Below are 18,775 nucleotides of genomic sequence, written 5' to 3' on the forward strand. Positions count from 1 at the left end.
GCTGGGGCTGTATATTGTGCTGCACTGTAGTATTTGGTTCTGCTGGGGTGGTATATTGTGCTGCATTGTGGTATTTGGTTCTGCTGGGGCTGTATATTGTGCTGCACTGTGGTATTTGGTTCTGCTGGGGCTGTATATTGTGCTGCACTGTGGTATTTGGTTCTGCTGGGGCAGTATTCTGTGCTGCACTGTGGTATTTGGTTCTGCTGGGGCAGTATTCTGTGCTGCACTGTGGTATTTGGTTCTGCTGGGGCAGTATTCTGTGCTGCACTGTGGTATTTGGTTCTGCTGGGGCAGTATTCTGTGCTGCACTGTGGTGTTTGGTTCTGCTGGGGCAGTATATTCTGTGCTGCACTGTGGTATTTGGTTCTGCTGGGGCAGTAATTATGTGCTGCACTGTGGTATTTGGTTCTGCTGGGCAGTATTATGTGCTGCACTGTGGTATTTGGTTCTGCTGGGGTGGTATATGTGCTGCACTGTGGTATTGGTTCTGCTGGGGTCGTATATGTGCTGCACTGTGGTATTTGGTTCTGCTGGGGCTAGTATATTGTGCTGCAACTGTGGTATTGGTTCTGCTGGGGCTGTATAATGTGCTGCACTGTGGTATTTGGTTCTGCTGGGTGGTATATTGTGCTGCACTGTGGTATCTGGTGTCTGCTGGGGCTGGTATATTGTGCTGCACTGTGGTATTTGGTTCTGCTGGGGGGTGGTATATTGTGCTGCACTGTGGTATTTGGTTCTGCTGGGGTGGTATATTGTGCTGCACTGTGGTATTTGGTTCTGCTGGGGCTGTATATTGTGCTGCACTGTGGTATTTGGTTCTGCTGGGGTGGTGTATTGTGCTGCACTGTGGTATTTGGTTCTGCTGGGGTAGTATATTGTGCTGCACTGTGGTATCTGGTTCTGCTGGGGTGGTATATTGTGCTGCACTGTGGTATCTGGTTCTGCTGGGGCTGTATAATGTGCTGCACTGTGGTATCTGGTTCTGCTGGGGCTGTATAATGTGCTGCACTGTAGTATCTGGTTCTGCTGGGGCGGTATATTGTGCTGCACTGTGGTATTTGGTTCTGCTGGGGCAGTATTCTGTGCTGCACTGTGGTATTTGGGTCTGCTGGGGTGGTATATTGTGCTGCACTGTGGTATCTGGTTCTGCTGGGGCAGTATTTTGTGCTGCACTGTGGTATTTGGTTCTGCTGGGGCAGTATTCTGTGCTGCACTGTGGTATTTGGGTCTGCTGGGGCAGTATTCTGTGCTGCACTGTGGTATTTGGGTCTGCTGGGGCAGTATTTTGTGCTGCACTGTGGTATTTGGTTCTGCTGGGGCTGTATAATGTGCTGCACTGTGGTATCTGGTTCTGCTGGGGTAGTATTTTGTGCTGCACTGTGGTATCTGGTTCTGCTGGGGTGGTATATTGTGCTGCACTGTGGTATCTGGTTCTGCTGGGGTGTTATATTGTGCTGCATTATGGAATTGCTGGCTCCACCTACTTCTGTTGTCACCGCCTACTTGGGTAGCCCCACCTTCCATCAATCTGGACCCGTCTACAACATGTGGCCTTTAGGTCCACGTCAAGTTCCCGCACCGCCCCTCCGTATGCTGATCTAATATAGGCATTTCCCTGCCTAACATAGGGACGCTCTTTATACACATGGTTATGTGAGTGCTGGCTGATGACAAATTATGCATATTCCGTTTTTAGAAGCCTGCATGATTTGACTATGAGAGAACGTTCCCCCATAGGAGGAAAAAAGACTGTATGTACTGTATATACTTAATTTAAGAACATTTACTATAAATTCAAAAATCGTCATTTATGGAGCATGGTGACTGTGTGGCCTTAAAGTGCATTGTACTGTGCCGTGCTGCAAAGTTTCTTTGTGGAGTCCACAATATGCTATATATGAACCCAGCATTAGCCATCCTATGTGTACGTGAGTAATATAAGTATTGCAAACCACAATATGACTTGTATCCTGCATTTGTACTAGTTTTCTCCCTCTCTAGGCTCCATCTCTCATTGGGAGTTCAGTGGCAGGGAATGGAGAGTAGCTACTGTACACCGTAGACACAACAGGGGATCTCTCCATATAACCTGATCTATTATTAAGATGGATAATCTGTCTCATCCCTGCCTCACTAAAGATGGAATTTATCATTGAATTGATAGTAAGTAAACAGTTACAGCCAGCGCATGAGACTAGGGAGCAGGAAAGAATGATTAGTGGAGAAAGAAGCGTTTTTCCGATAAGTTACACACTTTCTTATCAAGGCTTGTGCTATTGATTCATAGTAAAAAGTTACTCTTTAAGGTTCAAGTTACAAAGGACATAATTAGCTCTTTTTCATATAAAAAAAAGAAAATGGCTTTGTTTTCTGATACTTTTCTAGTGTCATTATTGGTACCCACTAGTCTGAGGGATAGGGTGAAATACTTATCTTGTCCATACAGTGTTCTAAGGGAAAGGTCTTTTTATGTATAAAGCCAACCATAACATTGTATTTTCATTTATCTTGTCTTTTCTTTCACTACAGATTATTCCAGACAGTATAACAGTAAGGCTTCCTCTGTACTCACCGCAGTGTGCTATTTATCTGCAGGGTTTTTCCTAGCATCTTGGCACCAATGTCAGACATCCCATTACCACTGATATCCAATTCCTGAAGAGATGTGTTACTCCCCAGAGCATTTAAAACAATACATGTGCGAGACTTCAATCGAGAGTCTGTGAGAGACAGAGACTGGAGGCACTGCGAGAAACAAAGAGAAGCTGTCAGTATATAAATGCACCCATATCTTTTATAATATTGTGATATTAAATACTTTTGTGTCAAGCAATATTTCAGGGCACCGAGGCTCCTTTATCAGGCAGTATTTAAAAATGATGCTACTGTATACAGTATGTTGTATATCACTTCAACCCACCATTTCCTCCATTAACCTATACATATTTTATTACCAGCTGAGTTTATCCAGTAATACAGTTGGAACAATGCAGGGTGTATTTGATCACATAATGCAACATTAAAAAGTGTCTTATACCTCAAATTAATCAGGCATTGTTTTTCTATCTGTAAATAAGAATGTTTGAATTCATTTACAGATATTATGTAACCCAATGGACCCAATGTGCCAACTATCCACTTTGGCTTTGGGCTAAACCTAAGGGCGCTGTCTTGGCGATCCCCTGGTATTCACATTTAAACCCCTATACAGGGATCTGGACTTCGCAGAGAGCCAACCTGGCCGCCACTTCCTGAAATAGTAGTTGGCAGCTGACACACTGGGTTCACAGACACCAATGTGAAGCATCAAAGGTTTAGGTAAAACTCAAAGTCAGAAACAGGTTTAGGTCAGGGCAGGCAGAGTTTGTATGTATCCGTGAAACTGGTCCGAGGTCAGGGCAGGCAATGGTTCAATACAGTATTCAGGGTATAGTCAGGGAAGGCAGTGGCTGATCAGAGTCGATAAGCGGGCAAAGGTATGGTACACAGGCAGACAAACAGATAAGCATACCTTCACTGGAGCACTAGCAAAGCTAGCAACCTAATGCTCAGGCACCCTCCACCTGAAGAAGGTGTCTAAAATAGACACAAGAGGCGAGGCATTGGCTGGAAGCAACAAGGGTGCACACTCGCTAGCGCTTTAATAGCTGGGAAGCGCACGAGTGCACTAGTGACAGGCTTGGAGGCTTTCACAGAGAAGCGCAGGCCGCAGACTGATGGGAAGCTGATGGCCTGGTAAGTAGCACGGGGTGAGAAGATCCTGGCCACCGGCTCAAGAGAAGAGAGGTGAGTAATATGACGCCCATGACTGCCGGAGGGAGCCATTGTAGCAGATTAAAGGATTTGGACACCATGGCACTGATTTTTATTGTTTATTAGCTTCTTAAATGCAAGTAAACAGTTTTCTAAATAGTCTTTATTTATAATGTACTACCATTTTCTTCTGCTGGTGCTACAGAATCTAACATAAATCCACAATAAAAAGCAGCAGAATGTCAGCATACCATCAGTGCTTCATTATTGTTGCAGGAAAAACACCTACCAATGTTTCGGCTCAAGTATCAACCTTTCTCAAGAAACATACTTGGTCAAAATGCCAACACGATGTAGTCAACATGATGTAGTCAATTAGCTTACTTAATACCTGTGCAAAATGTGTACAATATGAAAAGCAATTTAAAAAGTGCATTTTCATAATCGTATTAATATCTCCATTACAGTCCGTAACTTAAAGGGGTTGTCCCATGAAAAATATTCTACAGTTTTAAAATTAGCACCTGGATCTGAATACTTTTGTAATTGCATATAATAAAAAATGTAGTATAGCCAGTGAGTTAGTCAATAAAATGAATCGGTATAGCGACACCTGCTGTTTTTTTTTTCTTATTTCTTTGACCTGCTCACTGAGAAGGCCGCACATGCTCATTTTCATCTTTCAACTGGCCCCTGAGCTGTGATAGGTAGAGCTGAGACACGCCCCCTTAGCTGCAGCTGAATAGACACTCCCCTTGAGCTGTCAGCTTGATATGACTCTACTAGCGCAATAAATGGGGATTTCTCTGGATCCATGTGAGGTACAGGGCTGGTTCTGATAGAGATTGCCATGTACTATATGTTGTCTGATTTTTGTTTTTTACATTAATCATGTGATAACCCGTTTAATCATCTAGACTGATGTCCGAGTGGTGGGGATATACTCGCGTGTTTCTGGCATCCAGATGTATATACTGTATGCCCCCACTATTTTTCCAGTGCACTTTGCCGGTGCACATGCTTTCTTAGTGAAAGTGACATATGGACTTTAACCCCTTTACTATTAAACTTATTTTAGCATTAAAGCCTATGAACACCTTCTGGGGCAAATATTTTCATTATTGCATTTTACTACACTTTGGGCTAAAAATATATTTTTCTGTTGGTCTTTATCAAAAATTGTCAACAGCTTCTGTACCACAGCCTGCACTTTTATTGTATCTGCATCCTTCAGGGACCTGCTCTGACAGATGTATATTTGGCCATTATCTCTGAACTCCTGACAGTTGTTTTTTATTTTGCAGCATTCCTGTAAAGCATTTATATTTCTGTCAATGGATTTTTTTGCGGAATGAGATGTAGTTTTTCACTGGTACCGTGTTCACAGCAGATCAGAGTGTGGAGAGGGAAGATTTTGTCTAAGGAAGGCAGCTCGGGCTGTAGATAGGGAAAAAAGCACACACAAGGCAGTTTGCAGGGGAGAACCACATAGGCTGTGTACATGAGCAGAGAGAACCCAAGGCAAACTCTGCGGGGGGGGGACACACACACTACTCAGCATCAATGACTATCAGTACGTGTGAGAATCTTCCAAGGCCTGTAGAAGAAGAAAGCTGTGCATATGTGCAGCGACCTCCTGAGCAGCCTATGTAGAGGATAGGAGTGATAGTGGCCCTGATGAAGTGTTCTGTCATGGTGTACTTCCTCAGTCCATTGCTCCCTTTGGATCCTTGCAGTGGAAATATAATACTGAAGAATGGGGCCAGAGTTAAAGGGAACTTGGATTTTGGGTATAGAGCTGAGGACATGGGCTGCTAGGTCGTCGCTAGCACATCCGCAATACCCAGTCCTCAAAACTCTGTGTGCTTTTATTGTGTCCCAAAAAAGATTTTACATATATGTAAATGAGGCAAGTAAGAAGCCCAAGGAGCTGTTACTAACGTTTCCGGAGCCCAGCCACACCCACTGTGAAGGAGCCCAGCACCGCCCCGCATACTCCGAATCTCCTCCTTGCTCCCCGACGTCACAAAGCTAGAGAGCCGTAATCTCACAATGCGCGAGCTAGCGCTTGCGCACTGTCGGCATAGTGTTCCTTCCCTGTGCTGGCATCAGCCTCAGGGAATGAACTGCGCATGTGCAAGCTTGAGCATCGCGAGATTATGGCGCTCTAGTTTTGTGACGTCGGGGAGCAAGGATGAGATTCGGAGGATGTGGGGCGGTGCTGGGCTCCTTCACAGTGGGCATAGCTGGGCTCAGAGTCAGAGAACGCTGGACTCATCTCTGAAGCATGGAGGAGACAGGACTCCTCTAAGGTTCATTTACATATAATTATATATAAGATCGTTTTTTGACACAATAAAAACACTAGATATTGCAGATGTGCTAGCAGCGATCTAGCAGCCCATGTCCCCAGCTCTATACCCAAAATCCAGGTGACAGGTTACCTTTACCTTTTTTTTTACTAAGTGCAACGTAGAACTTGAAATACCGTATATACTCGAGTATAAGACGAGTTTTTGGGCACATATTTTTGTGCTCAAAAAGCCCCCTCGTCTTATACTCGAGTCTAGGTCTTGATTGCGAAAATTCGCAAAAAAAATCGCATTCAAATTTTCGCATGAACTTGTATTTTCCCAAAAATCGAATATTTGCTTTAGTTGGTTTTTGTACTGGTAAAGTTATTGTTGATACCATATTGTTTTTCTTTGAAATAAATATTCAAAAACATTTAACCTACTGATGCCTCAATTAATGTTATTTTATTGGTACGGTATCTATTTTTATTTTTGAAATTTACCAGTAGCTGCTGCATTTCCCACCCTAGTCTTATACTCGAGTCAATAATTTTTCCCATTTTTTGGGGGTAAAATTAGGGGCCTCGGCTTATATTCGGGTCGGCTTATACTCGAGTATATACGGTACATATAATAAGTGCAGTTGTTCTTGGGCACCAGCAAGGAATCTGGAGGCAGATTGGATAGTTGCAATACCGCACTTAGGTGATACTAGCCTAGTGGTGGTTTGGTGATGGGTGGCTTGACTGTAGTTCCTCACCTTACATCAATGTCTGTATATGCTGATGCAGCAGTCTCACATCTTTAGGACAGCTGGAGTAGTTCTCCCTGGAGATTGGGTATCAGGAGCTTAGCAAGTTGCTCCCTCTCCTCTTTGTGTCCACAGAGGAACTCCCTCTCTTGGCACTCTTGGCAGGGAGCAGCACCAGCCCACTCCTACCAAAAGGGGAGGAACAGGGTGGTTAGCCCTGTTCCTGCCAAGCTTTGCCATCCATTTCTTGCTGGTAGCTACGACCAGAGGCAAACAATAATACACATCATACATAATAAACAATTTGTCGTACCCGCAGGTCTGGGGTACGACATATGCATGAGAGCTATATGAGACAGCAGCATCATGGACACCTCCTATGCAGCAGGTATCACTGGAAGGAACACGTTCACATGAAAAAAGTCTGAAAATAAGAGCAGGTTGTAAACTGAATATCCAGGGGTCTGAAAATCAATGAAGGAACGGTAACAACATTTTTTGATTGAGGTAACCACTAATATATGTAGAAGTTATTTTATCATGTTAAAATGGTCCATAATTTTGAAGCTTAATTTACATACAACTAGAGAATGATTGCGAGCATTAGCTGTCTGGGTATATTACTCTGTGGAAGGTTCTGCTGCCTTAGCTAATGCTGCAGGAACGATTCGGTAAATATGCAGAACTGCTTTCTCCACAGGGGCAGGATTTACAAGCTGCAGTACTGTTTAACATGCTTTGCAGTCACTGGAATATTTCTAATCTCACCATGGGAGACGACCAGCAAAATGGAAGGAAAAGCACGAGTATTTGCCACCTTCAATCTGATCACAGACTTTGCATCAAAGGCCGAAGAATCATTAACCAGAGGATCTCGGCAAGATAATTCTTACATGTTCCCCTGAACCTCTCTGTTTCTACCAGAACATCTATGATTACTTGACTATAGAACAATAATCATACATACTTTATTTATGAATATTTACATAATATTGTCATCATTACTCCATCAGCTTTATCTTAAAGCCATATTTCCATATATTTCTAGAATACTTTCTGCATTAACCAGTTCAAGAACAGGCTGTTTACCCCCTTCCTGACCAGGCATATTTTCTATTTTATTTTTGTACCATTTTTTTAAGGCCATAATGTTTTTTTCTCCCTGTTCGGTAATTAATCTCCTGACTTCTAGGCCCATTTTTGGTTTTGTATTTTTTCCTCCCCATGTTGCAATAGCCATAACTTTTTAATTTTCAGTTCATGTAGCCATATCAGGGCTTATTTTTTTGTGGGATAAGTTGTATTTTTTAAGGGCGCCATTTAATTTACCATGTCTGTTATTGGAAAACAGGAAAAAAAAATCTTTGTGGGGTTAAATTGAAAAAAAACCAAACACAATTCCGCCAAGGTTTTTGAGGTTTTCACATCACAACGTTCAGGCCTCATGCACACGACCGTTGTGTGCACCCGTGGCCGTTGTGCCGTTTTCCGTTTTTTTCTGCGGCTCCATTGACTCTCAATGGGGCCGTAGAAAACTCGGCTTGTGCACCGTTTTTACACCGCGCCCGTGACCCGTGTTTCGAGGCCGTGAAAAAAATATAACCTGTCCTATTTTTTTCACGGCCAACGGTTCACGGGCCCATTCGAATCAATGGGTCCGTGAAAGAACACGGATGCACACAAGATTGGCATCCGTGTCCGTGATCCGTGGCCGTAGGTTGCTTTCATACAGACGGATCCGAAGATCCGTCTGCATAAAAGCTTTTTCTGATCTAAGTTTTCACTTCGTGAAAACTCATTTCCGACAGTATATTCTAACACAGAAGCGTTCCCATGGTGATGGGGACGCTTCAGGTTAGAATATACTGAAAAACTGTGTACATGACTGCCCCCTGCTGCCTGGCAGGTGCTGCCAGGCAGCAGGGGGCAGACCCCCCCCCCCCCCTGTTTTTAACTCATTTGTGGCCAGTGCGGCCGCCCCCCCCCCCTCCCTCCCCTGTAGTTAACTTCTTGGTAGCCAGCCCCCCCTCCCTCCCCTGTAGTTAACTAATTGGTGTCCAGTGGGCCCCCCCTCCGTCCGCTATAGATAACTCATTGGTGTCCAGTGGGCCCCCCCCTCCGTCCCCTCTATATAACTAATTGGTGTCCAGTGGGCCCCCCCTCCGTCCGCTATAGATAACTCATTGGTGGCCAGTGGGCCCCCCCTCCGTCCGCTATAGATAACTCATTGGTGGCCAGTGGGCCCTCTCCCCTCCCACCCCCTCCTAATTAAAATCGCCCCCCTATCATTGGTGGCAGTGGTGAGTACCGATCGGAGTCCCAGTGTAATCGCTGGGGCTCCGATCGGTAACCATGGCAACCGGGACGCTACTGCAGTCCCGGTTGCCATGGTAGCTTAGCAATTTGTAGAAGCTTTATACTTACCTGAAGAGCAGCGATGTCTGTGACCGGCCGGGAGCTCCTCCTACTGGTAAGTGACAGGTCTGTGCTATAAGCAATGCGCCGCACAGACCTTTCACTTACCAGTAGGAGGAGCTCCCGGCCGGTCACAGACATCGCAGCTCTTCAGGTAAGTATGAAGCTTCTACAAATTGCTAAGCTACCATGGCAACCGGGACTGCAGTAGCGTCCCGGTTGCCATGGTCACCGATCGGAGCCCCAGCGATTACACTGGGACTCCGATCGGTACTCACCACTGCCACCAATGATAGGGGGGCGATTTTAATTAGGAGGGGGAGGGAGGGGAGAGGGCCCACTGGCCACCAACGAGTTATCTACAGCGGAGGGAGGGGGGGCCCACTGGACACCAATGAGTTATCTATAGCGGACGGAGGGGGGGCCCACTGGACACCAATGAGTTATCTATAGCGGACGGAGGGGGGGCCCACTGGCCACCAACGAGTTAACTACAGGGGAGGGAGGGAGGGCCCACTGGACACCAACGAGTTTACTACAGGGGAGGGAGGGGGGGGGGCGGCCGCACAGGGGAGGGAGGGGGGGGGGCGGCCGCACTGGCCACCAATGAGTTAACTACAGGGGAGGGAGGGGGGGCGGCCGCACTGGCCACCAATGAGTTAAAAACAGGGGGTGGGGGGGGTCTGCCCCCTGCTGCCTGGCAGCACCTGCCAGGCAGCAGGGGGCAGTCATGTACACAGTTTTTCAGTATATTCTAACCTGAAGCGTCCCCATCACCATGGGAACGCCTCTGTGTTAGAATATACTGTCGGATCTGATTTTCACGATGTAGCTCATATCCGACAGTATATTCTAACATAGAGGCGTTCCCATGGTGATGGGGACGCTTCAAGTTAAAATATACCATCGGATTGGAGAAAACTCCAATCCGATGGTATAAAAGAACTCCAGACTTTACATTGAAAGTCAATGGGGACGGATCCGTTTGAAATGGCACCATATTGTGTCAACTTCAAACGGATCCGTCCCTATTGACTAGCATTGTAATTCAGGACGGATCCGTTTGGCTCCGCACGGCCAGGCGGACGCCAAAACGACTTTTTTTTCATGTCCGTGGATCCTCCAAAAATCAAGGAAGACCCACGGACGAAAAAACGGTCACGGATCACGGACCCACGGACCCAGTTTTTGCGGGCCGTGAAAAAAAACTGTCGTGTGCATGAGGCCTCACTGTGCACTAAAAATAACATGATGCTTTTATTCTGCGGCTCAATACCAATACGATGATACCAAACTTGTATAGGTTTTGTTTTACTACTTTAAAAAAAAATAAAAAATTTGAAAAAAATCTACATTTTCTTTGTATCGCCATTTTCTGACAGCGATAACTTTTTTATATTTCCGTCCACAGAGCTGCATGAGGCTTGTTTTTTGCTGGACAAACTGTAGTTTTTATTGGTACCATTTTTAGAGGCAGGGAGGATGCACAGAAATGCTATCGCGTTCACTGCACAGGAATTTTTTCAATATTTAAAGGGATTCTGTCACCTCCCCTCAGCCAAAAAACGATTTAAAAGCAGCCATGCAGCACAGCTTACCTGGATTAGGCTGTGCTCTTTTATCTTGAAATCCGTCCAGCAGTTACTTCAAAAAACGACTTTGATCAATAAGGAAATGCGTCCTGAAGGTGCCCAGAGGGGCGTTTTTTTCTTCCTAGTGAGCCCAGTACCGCCCCTCTTTCAGTGCCCAGCCCGCCTTCCTTGTATTTTCTAACCGCCGCCCCCAGCCTGCCACAGCCTCCCCTCCCTCTCCTCCCCCTCCCTCACGCCGAACGAAGTCTCGCACAGGCGCAGTACCCACTGAGGGCTGCGCCTGTGCGATCATCAGGAGACTGAGGGCGGCAGCTTCATCTTCGTCACTGGGCATGCGCCGAGCCCAGTGACGTCCGATGCTCGCTCTTCCCTGCTGACTGAGGGAAGAGCGAGCATCGGACGTCACTGGGCTCGGCGCATGCCCAGTGACGAGGATGAAGCTCCTGCCCTCAGTCTCCTGCAGATCGCACAGGCGCAGCCCTCAGTGGGTACTGCGCCTGTGCGAGACTTCGTTCGGCGTGAGGGAGGGGGAGGGGAGGCTGTGGCAGGCTGGGGGCGGCGGTTAGAAAATACAAGGAAGGCGGGCTGGGCACTGAAAGAGGGGCGGTACTGGGCTCTCTAGGAAGAAAAAAACGCCCCTCTAGGCACCTTCAGGACGCATTTCCTTATTGATCAAAGTCGTTTTTTTAAGTAACTGCTGGACGGATTTCAAGATAAAAGAGCACAGCCTAATCCAGGTAAGCTGTGCTGCATGGCTGCTTTTAAATCGTTTTTTGGCTGAGGGGAGGTGACAGAATCCCTTTAATATAGTTTAGAAATTTTCGGATGCAGCGATATCTGAAATGTTATATATTCTTTTATTTTAACAGTTTTTTTTTACTTTTACAGTAATAACTTTCAACCCCCTTAGGGGGATAGAACCTAGGATCTTTTGATCCCTTGTCCCATTTACCCTAACAGAGATTTATTAGGGTGAACGGCATTATACCGTGCTCCCTGCTGAGCTGTGCTATGTGCACATTACCGCAGGGAGCTTACCATGGCAGGTCTAAAAAGCTCAATTGGAGCCCCTCAATTTAACTGCGGGGGCTTCAATCGGAAGGCAGAGGGAGCTGCATCCCTCTGTCTTACCTCACAGATGCCCCGATCATGGCATCTGAGGGATTAAATGACGGGGTTCGGCATGATCGACCATTCCCTGCCATTGCGGCTGGAAAAAGTAAGGTGTCTGTTTTTCACAGTTTTTCTTTTTTTTTGTTAATAGCACAACGTGCAACTATAATATTTTTCTAAAATGATGTCCCTTTTCTGTAATGGTTTATTGTGGGATGTATGGGTTATGGTTGCCGGGGGCAGGGCTAGAAGCGGCTGTGTGACTTTGGTAGCTTTTCTAATTATTTTTTTCATTTATTTTTTTATTTTCTCTATCATATTTTAGTGAATTTAAATTTTTTTACACTTTGTGCCCCCCATAGGGTCATACAAGACTTTGGGGAACATTTAACATTACTTTTTTTTATTGCTGATTCTCCTGTAACTGGGGCTGACATAGTAGGTTGTACATTGCTGTACTGCAGAACTGATCTGCTAAAACACAGCAGCTCTCGCAGACTCCAGCCACCAGCGATCTCTCCACACAGGGCTCTTTTAAGGACATACATAGTCAACATGTGGTCGGCAAGCAGTTAATCTTTGACGCTGGGTTCACACCTGAGCGTTTCTCAAACGCGCGTTTTACGCGCGGTTTTGTCGCGCGTTTTTATGCGCGTTTTTTGTAATAGTAAACGCGCGTTTGACGCGCGTTTGTGTCATTGACTGCAGTGTCCTATGGCCACAAACGCGCGTCAAAACGCCCCAAAGAAGCTCAAGTACTTGTTTGAGCGTCGGGCGTTTTACAGCGCGTTCGTACGCGCTGTAAAACGCCCAGGTGTGAACCATTCCCATAGGGAAGCATTGGTTTTCATGTCTTGAGCGTTTTACAGCGCGTTTGAACGCGCTGTAAAACGCTCAGGTGTGAACCCAGCGTAAAACTATGGCCTTAAGATAGACCATCGAGTTTAGATCAGTAGGGTCCAACTCTCGGCACCCTAACCCATTAGTTATCTAATGGGGCTGTGATCAGTGCAGTTTCTAGGTAAAATTTCTCTCAGGGCGAGTGTCAAAAAAACTCCCCCCCCCCCCCTCACAACTGCTCGATGAAATAAGTGTCTCCCCATTGTAAAAAATGTGGAATCACATTGCACGGACGGTCACAGTGACCCACTGTCCCATAGACTCAGGCTCTCACTCACAGCAGGCTTCTTTCTCAGCACTGCTCCGGGCGGGCGGTAACAGGCAGGCAGGCAGTGCGGGCGGCGGTGCTCACCTCACTCACTGTACGTCACGCAGTGCGTGAGGTACAGTGAGTGAGGTCCGCCGCCCGCACTGCCTGCCTGTGGGGGGACTTTATTTTTAATAAGGATCACTATGGACATTATTTAGAATAGAGGCTGCTGTGGATGTCATTACTCATTATAACTATAATGTCTGATAGGCCTAGTCCTGAGTTATATTACCCTGCCCTGTATAATAATGTACCCTGATGCCCCTTAGTTATATTACTCCAGCGGGGTAATATAACTAAGGGGTATCAGGGATAGGTACATTATTATACAGGGCATGGGCAGGGTAATATAACTCAGCTCAGGACTAGGCCTATCAGACATTATACAGTATAATGAGTAATGACACCAACAGCAGCCTCCATTCTAAATAATGTCCATAGTGATCCTTATTAAACTTAATGTCCCCCACAGTGACAGTGGCCCCCATTTTCATGTCTCCCACAGTGGCCCCCCCCATTGTAATTAATTCCCCCCATTGTAATTAATGCCCCCCATTGTAATTAATGCCCCCCATTGTAATTAATGCCCCCCCCCATCATTGTAATTAATGCCCCCCCAGACCATCACTCGCCTCACAGCAGGCATCAGCACTGCTCAGGGGCTCAGGGCGGGCGGTAACAGGCAGGCAGTGCGGCGCTCACTCACTCACTGTATGTCACGCGCCTGCGCCGCCTAGTGGGAGGAGCAGGCGCGTGACGTCAGTAAGTGCCGCCCGCACTGTCTGAAGAGCATAGGCGTGCGCACGGGGTGTGCCGGGTGTGCCTGGGCACACCCTAATCATCACCTCCGTGCTGCACTGCCATCTGCCAACTCCTGATGCGATCCTTCACTAGTGGTCTGAAGCCTATGAGACAGTAGAGCGCTAGAATGGATTTGCTCTAGGGAGGTATGATGTCGGGAAAGAGGCGGAGTCTCGTCATACAGGGGGCGGGGCCTCGAGATATGCCGGAAATTCAACAGAGCCGGATATTGGAGAGAGGAGCAGAAGCCATAGGTAAGTCTGTGGAGGAGAAGAGTGACTGTTATATGGACTTGGGGGGCTTTTTGCAGGGGCTGAAGGGAGGAGGAATAATCATTGTACACTGGAGACTGTTAGAGGGGTCTGAAGAGAGGGGGGTGAAGTGATATTATTTACATGGGACTGTATGCTGGAGAGGCTAAAGACAGAGAGAGTGATGTATTTTACATGGGACTGTATGCTGGAGGGGCTGAAGGCAGGAGGGGTGATATTATTTTACATGGGGACTGTATGCTGGAAGGGCTGAAGGCCGGGGGAGGTTTGTATTTTACATGGGACTGTATTTTGGAGGGGCTGAAGGCGGGGCGTGATGTATTTTACATGGGACTGTATGCTGAAGGAGCTCAAGGCAGGCAGCGAAGAGAGGAAGGGTGATATTATTTACATGGGACTGTATGCTGGAGGGGCTGAAGGCAAGGAGTGATGTATTTTACATGGGACTGTATGCTGGAGGGGCTAAAGAGCGCCATAATTATTACTATTCTGGTCCATTCACACGTCCGTAGTGTTTTGCGGATCCGCAATACACCCGGCCGGCACCCCCATAGAACAGCCTATTTTTGTCCACAGCTGCGGACAAGACTAGCACATTTTTTTCCAGAGCCACGGACCGGAAGTTCGGCAGGCCGCTCCGGAAATGCGGATGCGAAGAGCACACTGTGTGCTTTCCGCATCCATTCCGTCCCCATAGAGAATGCATGGGCCCGCACCCATTCCACACAATTGCGGAATGGATGCAGACACATTTTGCGGACGTGTGAATGGAGCCTAATACAGAGGGGGCCATTATAATATTAAAGGGAACCTGTCACCAGGATTTTGCGCATAGAGCTGGGGACATGGGCTGCTAGATGGCCACTAGCACATCCGCAATACCCAGTCCCCAGAGCTCTCTGCGCTTTTATTGTGTTAAAAAACAGTTTTGATCCATATGCAAATGACCTGATATGAGTCCTGTATCCGTAGATGAGTCAAGCGGTAAGGAGCCCAGTCTCTGGATCCGCCACTGCGCCGCACGCGTGCATGTGTATGTATATATATATATATATACACACACACACGAAATCTTGCGATGCGCGAGCTAGCGCATGCGTAGTTCGTTCCCTGTGCTGATGCCAGTACAGGGAATGAACATGATGCCGACACTGCGCATGCGCTAGCTCGCGCATCACGCGATTTCGGCGCTCCAGCTCTGTGACGTCAGCCAGCGAGGAGGAGATTCGGAGGACGCAGGGCGGTGCTGGGCTCCTTTCCAGCTTGACTCATCGCCGGATACAGGACTCATATCCGGTCATTTGCATATGGATCAAAACTGTTTTTTAACACAATAAAAGCGCAGAGAGCTCTGGGGAGTCTGGGTATTGCAGATGTGCTAGTGGCCATCTAGCAGCCCATGTCCCCAGCTCTATGCACAAAATCCTGGTGACAGGTTCCCTTTAAGAATAATAATAACACAGAGGGGCCAGTATATATTATAATTAGACAGAGGGCATTATACTTCTGGGCACTACGGGTGGAGGGGAGGTCTGTTATCTGAGGATGATAGTAAAGTGAGAAATCTAAACATTTTTCTGTGAAACTCTGCAGAGTCGCGGCTGAAAGAAGGTATCATGGCGGTCTTATGTCCGAATGAAGACGTTGAGGAAGGTCTACATGACAGGAGATGTCACTGGAGGTTACAGGTATGTGCTGCTGTACTCTACTGTATAGTGTGTACCATTATATGTAATGCCCATCCACATATCTGTTTAGGGGGGGGGGGTGGCTATAGGATTTGGCCCACACTGCCGAAGCCTGCCCCCAGACTTCAGGTCACACTGTACGTGTTCTGAATTCTGGGGCCTCACACCCATCTACTACATTATCTGTACTCACAGAGTTACCACTGTGTTATCTGTGGTATTACATAGGACTGCAGGTGACATCTGCTACATTATCTGTACTCAGTTATCACTTTGTTATCTGTGGTGTTTCATAGGACTGTAGGTGACATGTACTGCATTATTTGTAAAAAGGAGCGTGTTCACAGGTTGGGGGGGGGGGGGGGCAATACTTGGCTTGCCCCGGGCGCTGGACAACCCACGCTACGCCACTGGAACTCTGCCCTGTATGTTCCCTGCTGCTTGCTACCCCTCCTCAATTACACCTCTGTATAATGTACCCTGATACCCCTCAGTTATATGATACCGTATAACTGAGGGGTATCAGGGTAAATTACAGGGGGTAATATAACTGAAGGATCAGGGTAAATTATACAGGGGGTAAAACTAAGGGGTATTAGGGGTACATTATTATACAGGGGTAATATAACTGAGGAGGGCTATCTCAGGCGACATAAGTTATATTACCCCTGTATAATGTCCCTGATAGCCCTCCTCAGTGATATTACTCCTGTATAATTTACTCTGATAGCCCTTAGTTATATTACCCCTGTATAATAATCTACCCTGATACCCCGTAGTGTATTTGTGTGTGTGTGTATATATATATATACATACATACACACGCGCGCGCGGCATGTGTTTGTGCTTTAGGGTGCACACCCTAATGCAATAGGCTGCGCACGCCTATGCTGAAGAGTGAGAGGACTCGGCACTCGGGCGCAGGTCAGGCGAGATGTCAGAGGGAGGGAGCCAGGGCGCACGGCCGAGAAACGACAAGAGGGCGCCCCTGCCGGCGCCCCCCTTCTGACAGCGCCCCGGGCGGCCGCCCGTCCCGCCCGCCCCTAGAAACGGCCCTGGCTGTGATACTCGGACGGGCACTGCAGCCTCTTCATTGTTTACATTGGTCAGGACATTAGTTCGCACCACAGAATGACGTACTTTTAGGAGCGGTGGTGCCGGGTTTTACAGCTTTGTCCCATTCACTTAAATGAAGCCATCATTTGGGTAAAAGGAGGCAATACAATTAAAGGTTATATTTTTTTCTTTAGTATGACGGTTTTATTGATAATTTTGGTTTCTGTCATGTATAATACTGTAGCTTATTTAAAATGCATAAGCTTTAATGGAAATGCTGCTAATTTAGGCTGGGTTTACTGGTTTTCTGTGTGTTTCTTAAAGTCAAAGCTAGGAATAAATAGAGGATATGTGTGACGGAAAGGCAGAGTCTTATCCTTTTGAAAACCACTGTAGTTTTGGCTTTAAAAATAGCATTAAAAGGCCTAAATGTGAAAGCCTAGCCTCAAAATCCATAAAACATACCACTTTGCTGTATTATGCTGTGGATTTGCTGCCTGCAGGTGAAAATCAGCAGCACATCCGCCACATGTAAAAAATACCCTAAAATTAACACTTTCTTGTTTTCTTAAAGGGAATCTGTCACATGGATCAATGTTAAACCAATGTCTTGTAGGGCTAACTGAGCTGAATGTAAAGATACTTTTTACTTAGCGATCAGTAAGTCACTTTGAAACCATTTCACTTTCTGTCAGCCCCTCCATTTCAGCAGACTGACAGAGGCTAGGCTCCTGCATAGTCATCTTGCCTGGCCCTGTCAATCAGGCAGGAGATGGAGGGGCAGGCAGAGGAAGCAGGAGGAGCAAACGTGCACAGCGTGTCTGGGTTCGCCCTGGGTGCACTTAACTGCCTATTTGCAGAGGGTTTAAAAGTACATTTTCTCTGGAAAATAATGGACCATTAAGTGAAAGATATAATTAAATTCAGAGCTAGCCCTACAAGGCATTGTGTCTGGTTTAACAGTGAATGTCTTGCGTTTTTGAGTTAGACTATCAGCATAGCTTGCTGTGCTATGCTGTTTCGGTAGCTTTCATGAACCGCAATGGGAGCTACTGAAACAACGAGCACCCAGCCGGGAGGTGGTCGGAACTGTGACTCTGTCATGATCAGTGTGGGGGGAAAACTCCCCACTGAGCACAGGAGGGAAGGAGAACAAACAGTAACTGGGTCTGGAAACTAGGCAAGGAACAGGTCATCTCCTAAACAACCCTAATCTGGGCCATAACTACCTATCAATATGAATAGACCTTGAAGGTAGGAATATTCATATGCAGGATACCTAGGCCCTTATTTCCCTATAAGGCCCTGGAAAAGGTTAGGACCAGAGACAATCCATTCCTCCCCAGATTGACGAATGGAAGTCTCTGTCTCAGGCCCAGATACAAACAACAGGGAATATAACAAACACAAACAAACGCGACACTTAACTTCTGTAGAGATGGACTAGCAGGAACACCAGATACGACCTCACACCAGCTCAGCCAAACCCAAATTAAGCTATCAACCGCATAGTCAGAAGGGTGGGGTCAGACTATAAAGGGAAGAAGTGATGACCACTGAGCAACAGGTGAGAAAAGAGAAGTGGTCATTAACCCTATCAACACTAAATCAAGAAAAATCAAGGAGGCTGTTAGATTCCTCCACGCTCAGCCAGTCTCCTTGATCTCCTGACATATGTCACCTGAGGGACCGTGACAGTACTCCCCCTTCTACGGGTGACCTCCGGGCACCCAGTACCGACCTTATCAGGATGGGCTCTGTGAAAGGCCTTCACTAGACGATTCGCATTAACATCGGCCGCTGGAACCCACATCCTCTCCTATGGCC

General features: G+C 46.7%; 1 protein-coding gene across 1 annotated transcript in view; it reads right to left on the reverse strand.

The window, feature by feature from the left end:
* Positions 1 to 18,775, reverse strand: part of CARMIL3 (capping protein regulator and myosin 1 linker 3) — a 95,609-nt gene that overhangs the window by 20,827 nt on the left and 56,007 nt on the right. The window contains exon 21 of the mRNA XM_044287936.1: positions 2,576 to 2,748. Within this exon, the coding sequence (XP_044143871.1) occupies positions 2,576 to 2,748 (173 nt within the window). The remainder of the gene's footprint in view (positions 1 to 2,575; positions 2,749 to 18,775) is intronic.

The sequence above is a fragment of the Bufo gargarizans genome, chromosome 1 (genome assembly GCF_014858855.1).
Source record: "Bufo gargarizans isolate SCDJY-AF-19 chromosome 1, ASM1485885v1, whole genome shotgun sequence".
Lineage (NCBI taxonomy): Eukaryota > Metazoa > Chordata > Amphibia > Anura > Bufonidae > Bufo > Bufo gargarizans.